General features: G+C 38.1%; 1 protein-coding gene across 3 annotated transcripts in view; it reads left to right on the top strand.

The window, feature by feature from the left end:
- The window catches only part of RAPH1 (Ras association (RalGDS/AF-6) and pleckstrin homology domains 1), a 79,082-nt gene that overhangs the window by 56,153 nt on the left and 9,207 nt on the right, over positions 1 to 13,722 (top strand). For 2 of the 3 annotated variants that reach the window (XM_063162290.1, XM_063162292.1), the window contains exons 7-13: positions 509 to 630; positions 2,214 to 2,279; positions 3,760 to 3,903; positions 5,085 to 5,195; positions 7,915 to 8,013; positions 8,633 to 8,753; positions 10,311 to 10,453. In XM_063162290.1, coding sequence (XP_063018360.1) covers positions 509 to 630; positions 2,214 to 2,279; positions 3,760 to 3,903; positions 5,085 to 5,195; positions 7,915 to 8,013; positions 8,633 to 8,753; positions 10,311 to 10,453 — 806 coding nt within the window. Of the gene's footprint in view, positions 1 to 508; positions 631 to 2,213; positions 2,280 to 3,759; positions 3,904 to 5,084; positions 5,196 to 7,914; positions 8,014 to 8,632; positions 8,754 to 10,310; positions 10,454 to 13,473; positions 13,544 to 13,722 lie in introns of all 3 variants that reach the window. The other variant, XM_063162293.1, reaches the window with a different exon arrangement.

Below are 13,722 nucleotides of genomic sequence, written 5' to 3'. Positions count from 1 at the left end.
TCTTTTCCTTCTGATCATTGCCCACTACTTTTTGATACTTTATGAGTGAGATAATCATTGGGGATGTAGAAAGAAGTATTGTGCCAAAAAAGGTGCCTGATCCATTCCTCTGGGAATTATGTAGACCAGAGAACACATAAATGTGATAACCTTCTTATTTGTGCTCATAAACTTTGAAATGTTATCATTTGAGTCTGCAGTGTTCCTGCAGGATGGTAGGCCTTCTCAGATAAAAAAAAAAATTAAAACATTTAATATGTTGATGGAACTATAAACTTGAAGATAGAAGTCCATGCTGAGTGACTGGATGTAAAAAATGCCTCTTCTGGGCATGTCTGGAAGTGGACTAAGTTCTTTTAGTCTCTTAGCATAAACTTCTCCACTGTAGTAGATCTTGAACTCTATTTTCTCTGCATATATGCCTTGTCTCTTAGAAATGACTACAGATTAGTTTCTATCACAAAATGCAACAGATTCCAATGTATTTGCTCACATGTTATTGTTCCAGAACGGATCTTTGAAGATCATGAAAATTTAGTTGAAAATCTCTTGAACTGGACAAGAGACAGTCAAAACAAACTAATGTTCGTGGAACGTATAGAGAAATATGCACTTTTCAAGAATCCACAGGTAAGCCTGAGATTTGTGCTGAATGTGTGTGTGGCTGATGGCAGTTTCTTACTTTTTTGATAGCATTTATTTCCATACTTTCATTTTGGTACTTATGTATGTGCTAAAATGCCAGGCAACTTTGCACTTCAGCACTGTGTACATCCACAGTGTTGTTGGCACAGAGTCAATCCTTAAGAGGCAGCCATGAGCCGAAGCGATCTGTTTGCTGATGGGTTTGTGAGTAGTTTTAATGCACACGAAGGCAGGCAGTTTCCAGAGATTTACACCCATGCTTAATGCTGCTCAATTATGTAAACATGCAAGAAAGGTGTTGACAGATATTGCTAATAGTAATGTCTCTCCACTGTGCATTCTTGCATTGCTGGCAAGAAGGGGAAGACAAAGAGAACAGCCACTCCATGGTCAAATGACAAGAGTAGAGAAGACAGCATGTGCTCCTTCTTTGCAAGTTGGGACCTGCCTATATTCACTTGTGTTTCCTGCTCCTGGCTGGGAAAACAAAGGCTTCTCTTCCTCTCAATTGGCCTCAGAGACCTCTCTTCTCTCAAATGGTAGCTACAGACCTGGTATCTGCCAGCACTGCAGTATTGTAGGGGAGTGGAGGAAAAGAAACAGAAAAAAGAAGGTGGCTCTCGGAAGAATTTGCATTGAAAATTCACTTGATCTCTGTTTTAATTCTTACCTAATGTATTCCCTTTTGAGTTCATAAATTATTTTTATATCTGTATGGCATCTATGTTTTAATTTATTGGATTTCAACTGGGTATCAGTTTTGCATGTTCATCCTATGGGACATCAGTTTACTTGATTTTATTTCTTTTTACGCAAATCTGAAACCCAGTCTTATGCAAGTGCTTTGCACTGAAGCAGCAAAACTCTACATTCTTTTTAAAAGTTTGTAAATTATAGGTTTACTCTCAGTACTTATAGTAGGCAGTGTCACAGGAGCGAGGTACCAGCATAAACCAAATATTTCTGCTTGTTTTAAAATATTGAACTGGCAAAACTTTGGCAAAACCCAAATGAATATTTGGGTTTTTTCCAGTATTAGCCTAGGGGTTAGGAAGATGTTTTTCATTGTCCCAGTCTTTTCCAAACTGAATAAGAGTAAAAAACTTATTAAATAAGATATGGTGCCTGTGCATAATTAAGTTCCTTTTAAGAAGCTGACAAGTAATTTATTTAGAATTTATTATTATTTATTTAATGGCTTCGATGTGTGCTTCTTTGAATGCAGAAATAATGACAGTATGTAAGAGATCTCAGGAGGTTTTTTATATTTTTATTGTGGTATTTACAAGTTCATAGTGTTTTTATATCTGGATGCATTGTAACAAACAGCTGTTTGATCCTTAGAAAGGCAGGATGATGTTGTTATGAGGCTGTTAGGTAGGAGTATGGACTGATTGATATTTCTGGTAAAGGTGATTATAAGTTACTTCAGTGTATTATTTAGCAGTCTGACAGTTTCAATTAGTCTACAAAGTTTTGTTCTTACTGCTACAGAAAAGTAAACAAGAAACGCCATTTGGCTTGATTTCAGAATGCCTAAAGAAATATTAAACTGTATTTTGTTACAGAACTATCTTCTGGGGAAGAAGGAAACTTCTGAGATGGCAGACAGAAATAAAGAGGTGCTACTAGAGGTAAGAATGTCAAACCAGAAATGACAAAGTAGCCATTTTGGAGCATGAGGACAAACCGCTAAAGGTTGTGGTGATTGAAATTGATGGACAGAGCAGAATGGAATTCTGGAACTCTGTGAATGGAATGTGTTCTCTTTGAGATAAATGGCTGTTGTAATGTAACACTGCTTCAGATGTGATCAGTTAAAAAAGTCTCTGCACTTAGTTTAGTATCTGAAATACCATACACAGTGATAATCAAATTGAGATTGCCTCTAGCTATGGCTAAAACCATTAATTTCAAGTTGAGATTTGCAGACCTGTGACCTGTCTTTTGTGACCATTTTTTTTGACCTGTGGTGCTAGAGAATTTTTACTAGCACTTTCCAAACTTTCATTTCTACAAAATTCTAGAGCCTGGGTCTGGAGACTGGTTTAAATTAATATTTCAAATTTTGATAATAAGCAAAGCAAATTTTAAGTAAAATTTTTAATAAATTTTTTTTCAATTACATTTTAAAATTAAAAAAAACCCCCAAATTGTTGAATTTTAAGAAATGCATGACAGAAATTATTCTCAAACACATTAACCAGTTTACAGAAATAAGGGCATAAAAGTGTGGAACAAGTAAAGCACACAGTAAATATAGCCTTCATAAGCTGAAAGCTAAATACTTCTGTGGCATGGCTAAAGTGCCATAGGTTCCACTTGATTTCCAGAATAATGACTATGATTTACATAGTTACTCAAAGGTAAATATTTGGGGTATTTAATTTTGAGTTAAACCTAACACAGTTTGTCTTAAAAGTAGCCTATGCATATTAGTAATGTATTATTAATATGGGTTTCAATAAGTGTATGTATGTATACTTATGTATGTATACATATATATATAAGTGTATGTATGTGGGGATGAAAAAATTGTTTGAAGCCACAACATGCAGGGAATTGTAATTCTGCTTAACTCTTTCTGTCTTCTAAGATTATTCCTAAGTCTCTGCTGCATATTAAAGTGTGTGTTTAAAGCATTTGTTTTTCTCTGCTAGTTCTTTATAAATAGAACGTTAGCAAAAGTTGCAGTGTTGTGGACAGTTAGTAGCAGTGAAGTACTCCTGGAATGAATTGCAGCTGTGTTGGATGGATGCACAGTTAGGTTTGTGTGTGCTTATACATATGAGGCTATATAAGGTGACCTTGTGACCTGAAAGCCAGTAAAGCCATGGGGGATCTATTACTGAGAAACAATGGTCAGAAAATCTTTACAGTAGCTGCTAATGATTTTTCTGTCATTGTTGCACTGAGGAAATGTTGAGACACCCTATCAGGCTTGTCTGAATTGCCTCATTGCTTCTGTAATTTATCTGTAGTTCATATCTCATGTGAAAAAGATCTGTTCCTGCTACAAGTGCATTCCTTGGATAAAGAATTTCAGTCATTCAAAACAAACCACTGCATGCTCTCTGTTCTGTCTGTTTCCCAAACTGTTCTGTTTATTGGCAGGAATGCTTCTGTGGAAGTTCTGTAACTGTGCCAGAGATTGAGGGAGTTTTGTGGCTGAAAGAGGATGGTAAGAAATCTTGGAAGAAACGTTACTTCCTTCTCCGGGCTTCTGGAATCTACTATGTCCCTAAAGGGAAGGCCAAGGTATGCTACTTAAAGCAATTGCTCTGAATTGTTCAGTGCTGGTAAACAGTGCACACAAGAGTTGGCTTTAAGTTTTGGCTTAGCTGTGCCTTTCCAAGTGCCATATACCTTAATTAAAATGCTGGCTTTATCATGGAAATACTATATGAATTTTTGTGGCAGCACTTGATGTGAAGGGTGTAACCCCAGTGTAAAAACACAGGGAACTGCTTCTTGGGTTAGTTGTTCAGAAATACTTGAGAAAAAGCTTTTGGTGGAGCTAAGAAGCTGATCTTTGCTGAAGCAGAATTTGGATGGAGGACCAAATTGCTCTGCAGATGTCAATCATGAAGTATCAGACCAACTCCACAATGTCTGCATAATTTCATTATGTTTAGTTAGTTCATATAAATGGGATTTTTTTTTGGACCAATTGGTGCTACATTTTTTGAAAACAGGTATTCCATTTCTACAGGATCACTTACTGCTGTTCTCTCTATCAGTAATGCAAAATAAGTAGAAAGACACTACAAATGCAGTAGTTCAAGGCTGAACTACTGTGAGTTCAAGTCATCCATGAATCCATCAGTCTTGACAGCATCAGATGATTCCCAGTACAGCAAGTCCACCTCCCACACATCTGGGAATGAAGAGGAAATCTCTATCAGCACAACAGCTCCCTTTAGAGCTGAATGCATGTCAGATGTTCTTTCCACAATCTTTTGCTTCATTAAAACAATCTGTATGCAAGTAGCCTGTTGAAATACTTTGCCCTACACTCAACGCCAAACATTTTTAGAATTCTACTTACAGTCACACTGGAATTTGGACACCTTGATTATTACCAAGGTGAAATATAACTAGCAGCTGACAACTTCCTGATCAACCAGTCATACTTGCTTTCTCTTGATACCTGCTCTGAGTAAACAGTAGTAGTCCAGTGTAAAATGTTGTCAAAAGGCAAAATGCAGACAAAACACAAAAACCAGACGGAATCTAGTTTAAAATGCAGGTGTGATGAGAGAGTTTATGCATAGCTGTATCCCCTTCTTGTGTTGGTAGTCTTTGAATCAGATTGAAACTAATATTTGACCTTAACTAGACCTTATATTAGTATTGGATCTTAGCATTAGGCTGATTGTGCCAATGTGTGTGGATTTTTGTGAAGATACTTTATACATGACTGGTTTTGTATTTACTAGGTCTCACGGGAACTCGTGTGCTTTCTCCAGCTCGACCATGTCAGTGTTTACTATGGACAGGACTATCGGAACAAATACAAGGCACCCACAGACTATTGTTTAGTGCTAAAGGTAACACTGCAGCACTTGGCTAAACCTTGAGTACACTTTACTTGTTCTCAGCCATCAGCTGCTTTTAATCTAATTTTCCTCTAGTTCTTGTATACGGTGTGAACAGTTGTTGCCTGTTCTCTGAGCTGGTCATGACTTCATAAATATTTTCATATTGCCCTGAATTGTTTTATTTCCAGACTTATGAGTGCCAGTCTGTTTAATCGTTCACTACACTCTAAAACATACACTAAAGTCTGCTTTTCCGTTTGGCAGCTCTATACCTTACAACTGTTTAGGTTCAAAGAGATAATACCCCTTGAAATGCTAATTGCAGGGAGTTATCTTCTCAGTATAGGTCCAGAGTAGTGGAGAAATAAATATTAAAGATTCAAGTCTACCCTTTATGCACCAACCTGAGGGAAAAGGGGTGTTGTAAAGGAGGCATCTTCTGAGTATAAATGACAGGTAGAAAGAACAGTAGCAAAAACTGTTATAAAACCAGTGACCTGATCTTAAACGCATCTAATGACTTGAGTTCATAAAGTTATTTTAATTGAATCAACACATCTCCTAGTTTCTGTTGACTCCCACATAGTGTTCAGAATGGTGTCAGTTCCTGCAAGATAGCTGGGCACCAAGCTATTTTAAAGCAAGCTTTCACTCTGTGTTCAGGCAAATAACATGTCTTCATGGATTTGAAATGGTGCCAGTAACAAGAGATGTTTTTAGTTGCACTTTTCCCCTCCCTGCTCTAGAGCTCATGTGGTGTTGTACATTAGACTGTTTACTGTGCCTGGAGTGTGTGCCTGCCTGTCCACTGCCTGAAAAAGGATTTCATTTTCCAGTGGACAGGGCAACATGTCTTTGAGCCCACTGAGGAGGCAAGTAATATTAAATATGGGACAGGATATTAGTTAAGAAATTTCATGGCTAAAACTGGAAGTATTTTCTATATTCTTATAGGTCATTGAATGCAAACAAAAATGTCAGTATTTGTAGGTATATATAAATTCCTTGAAGTAAATTGATTTTTCTACTTACATGTCACTTTTGTCTATATCATTTGGACAGGTTATAGCAAATTTCATTTTCAGACTTTTTGACCGCACAAAGTAGATTTATTTTTTTTTAATTATTGCCATTCTGAGAATCAGATTTACTGGTAACATTACTGAAGACACAAAAATGTGTAGAAATTGTCCCTAAGTAAATTAATGGGGTAGCTTTATTTGGGTAGCTTACACCAAGTGAAGCTGTATTTTCTATGTGGAACTGATGAATCACCAAATTATTATATTAAGCAGGATTCAGTTCTGCCTTCATCAGTTCTTATAATGTTACATCAATATTTTCAATTAGTACTAATGTATGGAAACCACACAGTTTTAAAAATAGAGTTTTGTGCCACAAAGGCTCACTAAGAAAGCTAGGAAGTATCTCCTTTGGGACAGGTAAATGGCAAGTACAGACTGAAGGCCCAGTTCTCTACTGATGTCCAGACTGGATTTGTCTTTATCTTCACTCCTTTGTTTATATAAAACTTAGTGTGCTCACATCAGGTGCTGAGCTATTGTTAAGTGTAACATTTGTATGCTAATTTATAAAGTTAACTCCTTGGTCCTAAATACACTGAGAAATTCTTTTATTTCTGTATAAGCAAAGTTTTGAACAAGTCCAGAAAGAAGCTGGCTTGTTAGCAAAGTAATTGTATTTGCTTCTATAGACTCTTCTTTGTTATACAACATGTATGTGTAGGAGGCTGGTAGTGAAAAATGAAAATAACTATCTACTGTCATAAGGAAATACGCTGTATATATTCTCTTTATGGACATATGCATCTTATGTTCATTTTAAAATAATTATGTTGGAAGGCAACAGAATAGAATATTCTGAAAAAGCTTAGAAGTTCTTTGATATATGTTTCAGACAGTCTTCAGTAAAACTTAAATATCTACAACCCTCTAGCAAAACTCTGTTGTGTCACTGAGCTGTAAGGTAACAGAGGAAATGATAAGAACTGGGCTGTTCAGTTACCCCAACAGCTGAGAAACCTGTAATTTCTACAGCATGGACAGGAAACAACTGGATAGCACATCCAGAATGATTTCCAGTGTCTGATTTTTGAAAAACGTGTTTGTTTCTTGACTGCTGAATTGATAAATACAGTGCCTTTACATTTTTTATACATATATGTGGGAGCAGCAAGTATTTTTTTAGATGATAACCCTGTATCAGTAAGGTGGGAACCTTGAAGCCTTCTGCAAGGTGAAAATAGAATTGCGCTTAACAGCATGTCACTTGGGGAATGTCTCACTTAAGCCTGCAAAGGCAGAGAAGACCAGTGTGTTTGTTTTCCTCTAGTTTGGGGGATTTTATGTGAGAGAAAGGTGAAATATCAGTTGTCTCTGACAAGTGGTGAGTCAGTCCGTAGGTACAGAAGACTCCTGGTGGGTAGAAAGTACTACAGCCCTAGAATAGTGAAAGACTAGCCCTTCTTAGTGTTTGAAATCAGTTGAAATCAGTTTGTGCTGGACACACTTTCAAATGTGTGTGTCAAGCAATCGCCATTGAAATTCACCTCCTGAAATATTCTGGAACATTTTTAAGTGGAGTTAAATACACACTACTATTGAAGAGCTTCCAGCATTAGGTTTATCTGTATAGACATCAACAAATAAATGCTTTCCTCGCATTCCTAGCTATGAAAACATTGATGAGAATGCACAATGTTTTGCAGCATCCTCAGATCCAGAAGAAGTCCCAGTATATCAAATATCTCTGCTGTGATGATGTAAGAACTCTACACCAGTGGATCAATGGCATCCGCATTGCTAAGGTAACCCCTGGGCACTCTGACACTGCTGTCATGAGTAGTTGTCATCATCTGCTTAAAACCATTTACAGTTACTTAGCAAAATACAGGGTAAATCTAACTTCCCTCTGTTTACAATTCTGAACATGAACTGTAAAATCTTCTGACATTTTTCTTTCCTCAGCAAAATTATTATAGGCTCTGTTATAGTAATTCAGTAATTGGGCCTTTTCTTCTTGTTTCTGCTGCATCCCTGTCACATGACACAGTTCTGACATCATAGATGTCAGAAATATAGAAAAATCATAGATAGATTTTAGCCAGCTCCGTTCAGATTTCAGAAAAGAAGGCTTATGGGAAAAGAGAATTTAGAATATAGAGTTGATTTTCAAGATCCTCAGCTTGTCTTAGTTTATTCATTGGGCCATTTCTTGCTTGACACTGTCTCTTCTAGCACAAATAAATTGTTTTTCTTTCAGCAATTCACTAATAGCATTAATATTCCTTAACATAGAGCCTGTGTTGCTTTGGGGGGACTGGCAGGAGGAACGGCATAATAGAGAAGCCAGAGGTGGAGCTCAACGGTCTGAAAAGAGTGTACAGCCTATATAGAGTTGTTAAACTTGTTTGTGATTTTGCTTAGTACGGGAAGCAGCTATACATGAACTATCAGGAAGCATTGAAGAGAACAGAGTCAGCATATGACTGGACCTCCTTGTCTAGCTCCAGTATCAAGTCAGGCTCCAGCTCATCTAGTTTGCCAGGTAACAATGTGATCTATCTCATAATACAAAGAATCAATTGCCTTTGTTATCATCTGCTGTCTGGATGCCTCAAGAGAGACTGTTGCAGGAAATGGACTGTTTCTCCAAAGTCTTTTATGCTATGTTTAGTCTAAAACACAGACTTTATCTATAACATTCTGTATATGTATATCTATATATATATGCATACAGGTAAAAACCCATTTTGCTGTATTACTTGCAGTGATGTCTGTGTTTGAAATATGCACCAGTTTCTTGTTCACCTCCAAAAACTAATGATTTTCTTATACTGAGAGGAGGAAACATCTTTTCAAATTCCTGATGCCTCTATGTTCACCTATTTGAAAAATCAAATTTATATCATAATGATGCATAGAACATATATATGTAGTTCTTAAACTGCTTTGTGGACTGAAATATTTGAAATTGGAAAATGAGAACCATCCCCTGCCCAAAGGCAAAGATCCAATCTCTTTAGAGAAAACTTTGAAAATACTGTTTGTTACCATGTCAAATTGTGCATGCCTGCATTCATGTACTCTCATTTATCTCTCTGCAGAACTGGGGCTGGTTTCTTGTTGCATGTAACAGTTTAAAAATTGATAAATAGTTTATACAGTGTAATTTCATTGTTCAGAGCTGACTGATGCTTTGGTGGATTATTCAGAACCTTGAGGGGCTATATTCTTCATTGAAAGTGTGCTGTTGTGTGAAGGTGTATTGTCTGCCAGAGATACAGATTGGGAAGTAATGCTACTGAATTGGACAGGTTCAGAAAGTAGTCTGTAAGAATGAGCTAAGCAAATGCAGCCTAACTGGGAAGGTACCTTGTTGTTTCAACTATGTGACAAAGCAGTAAATTCTTGGTCACTTATAATTTCTCGATCTCCAAGATTGGGTATTTTTCTGATAAAGTGTAAATTCTTGTAGGGAGCTGAGCCACAGCTCACTAGCCAAGCATGTTCTGCCAAAGTTGGATTCCGGCCTATGCCAGGACACTTTGGGATTACACAGAAAGCAGGTGCCAGGCTGAATAAATTGGTCTGACTGTGCCTGCTGCTATCTTGTCACCCTGTAGACCCAGAGCATCATTTATGTTGGCTACTTGCAGGATGCACACCAGCCCTTCTCTTGTGTTGAGGAATGGGTCATTGGAAGCAGTGTTCTGCCTTGGCTGGTGCAGTTTGTCTGTCCACGGCCTGTGCCCAGGGTACAATTTTAAGGTTGTGCTGGGAGGGAGTGCTGAAGAGAGCAGGCTGCATGCACTGCATGAAATGGGGCTTTTCCCAAAGTGCAGGGATGTGGCATGGTTCAGAACCCACACAGCTGCCAGTGATTTTACTTTGAAATATCTGACATACTCTTATCCTTGTGCAGCTTCACGTTTGGTTGATACCAGGCATCTGTTGTAATGGCCTGGATGTGAGCTAGAGCTTACACAGTTTTTACTGGGAGCAGTGGCCTCTGGGGACATGTTTAACAAAGTTGAATTGTATTGACATTACTCTTACATTAAAAAACATATGCTAACTGTTCCTTAACTTTTTTTCTGAACAGAATCTCAATCAAATCATTCTAATCAGTCTGATAGTGGAGTTTCTGACACCCAGACAGCTGGCCATGTCCGTTCCCAAAGCATTGTCAGCTCCATGTTCTCTGAGGCCTGGAAACGAGGCACTCAACTGGAGGAATCCAGCAAGGTAACAAGAAGACTTTAATTTGAGAACCAGCGCCCAACACAATGTATGAGACAGTGTTGTACCTCTTCCACCTCTGTCTTGAGTGGCATTTCTTCTCTGTTTTACGTGGTTAATTTACACTGCTATATAATTGTTTTTTAGGATTCACTTTTTCAGGTAATTAAGCCCTGCAACTTTCTGTTCTTTCTTTTATTTGTGTGCATAGAAGCTTTTTGTTCTTTGAAGGCATTATACAGCCCCTCTCACAGAGTCCTATTTACTAATGTTGAATGAAGACAAAATAAAAAGATAAGCTGTTAACAAGTTGAATGACATTCTTTCACTAAGATCTTTCTCCAGTTAAGTAGCCACATCTTTCCTTTGTAAAGATGTGAATAACTGGGGCCTGAAAGCAGGTATATATGTTTTGAAATACTTCAGTAGTTTTTACTCAAAAGTGTTCTGTTAGGTGGGAATGGAACCAGTAACCTCAGACATGATCAAAACAAAAATACTGACATTGTCAGCAGTTGTGGATTAAGGCAGATCAAGTATCTCCTGTTGCTGGTAGAGAGTTACAGAAGACTTTAACCCACCGAGGCTGGGGCTCAGGTCTGTTGTGGTTAGTTTTCTGTGTGGTGGTTAGTTTTCTGTTCTTTCTGTGGTTAACTGTTGTAGTTCCTGGGGAAAATTTGCATGCACAGGAGAAATTCTGCTGAAGCTGTTTGTTGTCAGGTTTGAAGGAATCTCTAGGTTCCTGAACAGCCTTGATGTCATTAACTGTAGCAGCTACGTGTAGAAGTGCACTATGAGAAGCTGTCATTACTTCTGTCAGTTCTGAATCTTCCCCAGACCTCAGGTTCAAGCTAGAGAAGGAAGCTTTTTAAAACCAAAGCCACAGGCCAATATACCTGGCACTGGTGCTTCAGATAAATAACTAAAAATAAGATAACACATCTCCTTTTCAAATGAGAAAGCATATGACGGTGTGAAAAATGACATGGCTGCATCCTTTGGGATTCGTAACTGTTGTTCAGTGCCTGCTGGCTTGGAAGTTGTCTGATTCTAATAGTAATGTGGTACTCAGTCCAGGGATGTAGCTTGCTAAGTTGTGGTCCAAGTTTTCTTACTGCATGAGTGCAACACATGGTGCATGTCCATCAGCAGATGGCTTCTGTGTGGGTATAGGATGCATCATTTCTGCAGGAGTGAGCTGCACGAGATGGAGCATTTGCTAGCAGGTGTCCGACAGTGGTGAAAAAGTACTGCTGTAAGAACGATAATGTTACTGTTTCCTCAGGTTTTGGGTTCAGTGTAAATCCTGCTGCTACATATACTTGCTGTGAGATTTTAAGCAAAGGTTTGAAGTTCACTATCTTGGGGTTACTATTGTTCTTTATCAAGTGTGTAGTGCTGCTGGCAATTGCTTATTTAAACTCCAAAAATTTTTAAGCTACATGGTTAAAGCCATGGTAAAAATAAAATATTCAGAATGCATCCTGCATTGAGGAAGCTATACATGTATCAATATTTCATCAATTTGAATTCCTTTCTGCAAATCCAAGAAAAGGTATATTTCTTCACCTTATGCATAACACAGGTAAATGGGTTGCCCTAAAACTTCCAAAGAATCCAAATTAAATGAACTGTGTAAACTTACAGAAGCTGTGTTTAAACAATTGAGTGAATTTCAGTGAAACTACAGTGTAAATCTGGCCCAGGGAACTTGAATAACCAGGAAATCAGACTGGCAGTGAAAAATGTTAAACTGTGTGGCAAGAAAGGCAACAGCAGTGTTCAAGAATTGTAATTTACATGGGAAGGTGTTACCAGTGATACTGAGATGTGCTTTTAGTCAGTTTAGTCTCCATTTACCTCAGAGGCAGCTTTGCTACAGTGCTTTGGTGTCAAAGCTGGCTTAAGAAGTCCGTGTGGGCAGGTTGCTGCCAAGTGGCAGAACTTGCCTGCATGTCCCTTCCCCTTGTGCAACACCTCTCTCCCACCTTGGCAGCCTTGGCTCCTTCCCCTGGGCAGGCAGGGCAGAACACAGAGCCTGCTGTGTCTCAGCAGGCAGATGGCATTGGTGTGCTTTCCAGCCAGGGTGTTGTACTGGTGCCTCAGCAAATTAATCATGGGTGAGTTCTGACCACTTTGCCCTCATTTACCCGTAACTTCCCAATAATTTCTTGAAGTCGAAAACATACTGAAATTGCTAGAGATCTGTCATATTTGACCTAATTTTGGTAACCAGGCCAAAAGCATGGGAAAAGAGATGGCAGACAGTTCAATTGCAAAAGTTTGTTTTCTCGGGAAAAAATAGCTAAAAAAAGCACAGATTATATAAAAAGAGATAGCTGTTTTTATAGTATTTTTTAAGAGTTCCAAATAGTCATGAAGATGCATGTCACAAATAGGAATTGCCAGTGTGCAACAAGTAATTTGTCAAGATACACAGAAGGACATCACATAATTATAAGGACAAAAAAAAGGACAAATGAATCTCTCTCAAGGTTCTTCTGTAAAGAAAGTATCACAGACTATGTTTCTGGATGTTGAAATTAATTTGATTCTGTGGAGATGGGAGGGGCTCCCCCTCCTGAGATGCCCTATAGTCTTTTCTCTGTCCTGAGTGTTTAATTTGTTCACTGTGAAGATGACTGTCTTCAATGGGTATAAAATATACACCACTGTCTTTCAAATATATGTAAGATTAAGAAAAACTTTTCCCAAAATGCAGATAATCCATCTGCTTCATATTTTGAAAGATTCCTCTTTGCCCAAAGAATACTATATTTCATTTGTTCCCAGTTGGGCAGTGAAGAGCTCATTGAGTCTCATTTGCTTGTTAGATTTTTAACACCTTATTTCAAATGTTATGCTACAAGTACCCAAATGCATACCTGCTGTGTCTGCTTTAAGGGACAAATTCAAGATTCCCCAAGGTCTTGCCATTCAGGAATAGCTATTCTGTTATGCCTTCAGCTCCCTCTCTCTCTGTTTTATGCCGCCTTTATTTTTCCTGTTGCCTTTTGCTGTCTCAGGTGTCAAAAGTGAAGCTCAGCACAACTAAGGGCAGCACACCCATGGTGCCTTAAACAGGGCACAATTAAGGTCAGGTGGTGCTAATTGAAAATTCATTAACCTGGGTGATTGGGAGAATGATAATTTACAGACTAACACTTGCAAGAGATCAAGATTTCTGTTTTGTAATGTGAACACCTTGATTTAGTTCCAGACCAAATGTGACAGGCAGAGGCACACCCCATGTTTGTTGTAAAATCGCTGTTTAT

The sequence above is a fragment of the Melospiza melodia genome, chromosome 8 (assembly GCF_035770615.1).
Source record: "Melospiza melodia melodia isolate bMelMel2 chromosome 8, bMelMel2.pri, whole genome shotgun sequence".
Classification (NCBI taxonomy): domain Eukaryota; kingdom Metazoa; phylum Chordata; class Aves; order Passeriformes; family Passerellidae; genus Melospiza; species Melospiza melodia.
The sequence above is the reverse complement of the archived record's forward strand: the minus strand, read 5'-3'. Positions and strand labels throughout refer to the sequence as shown.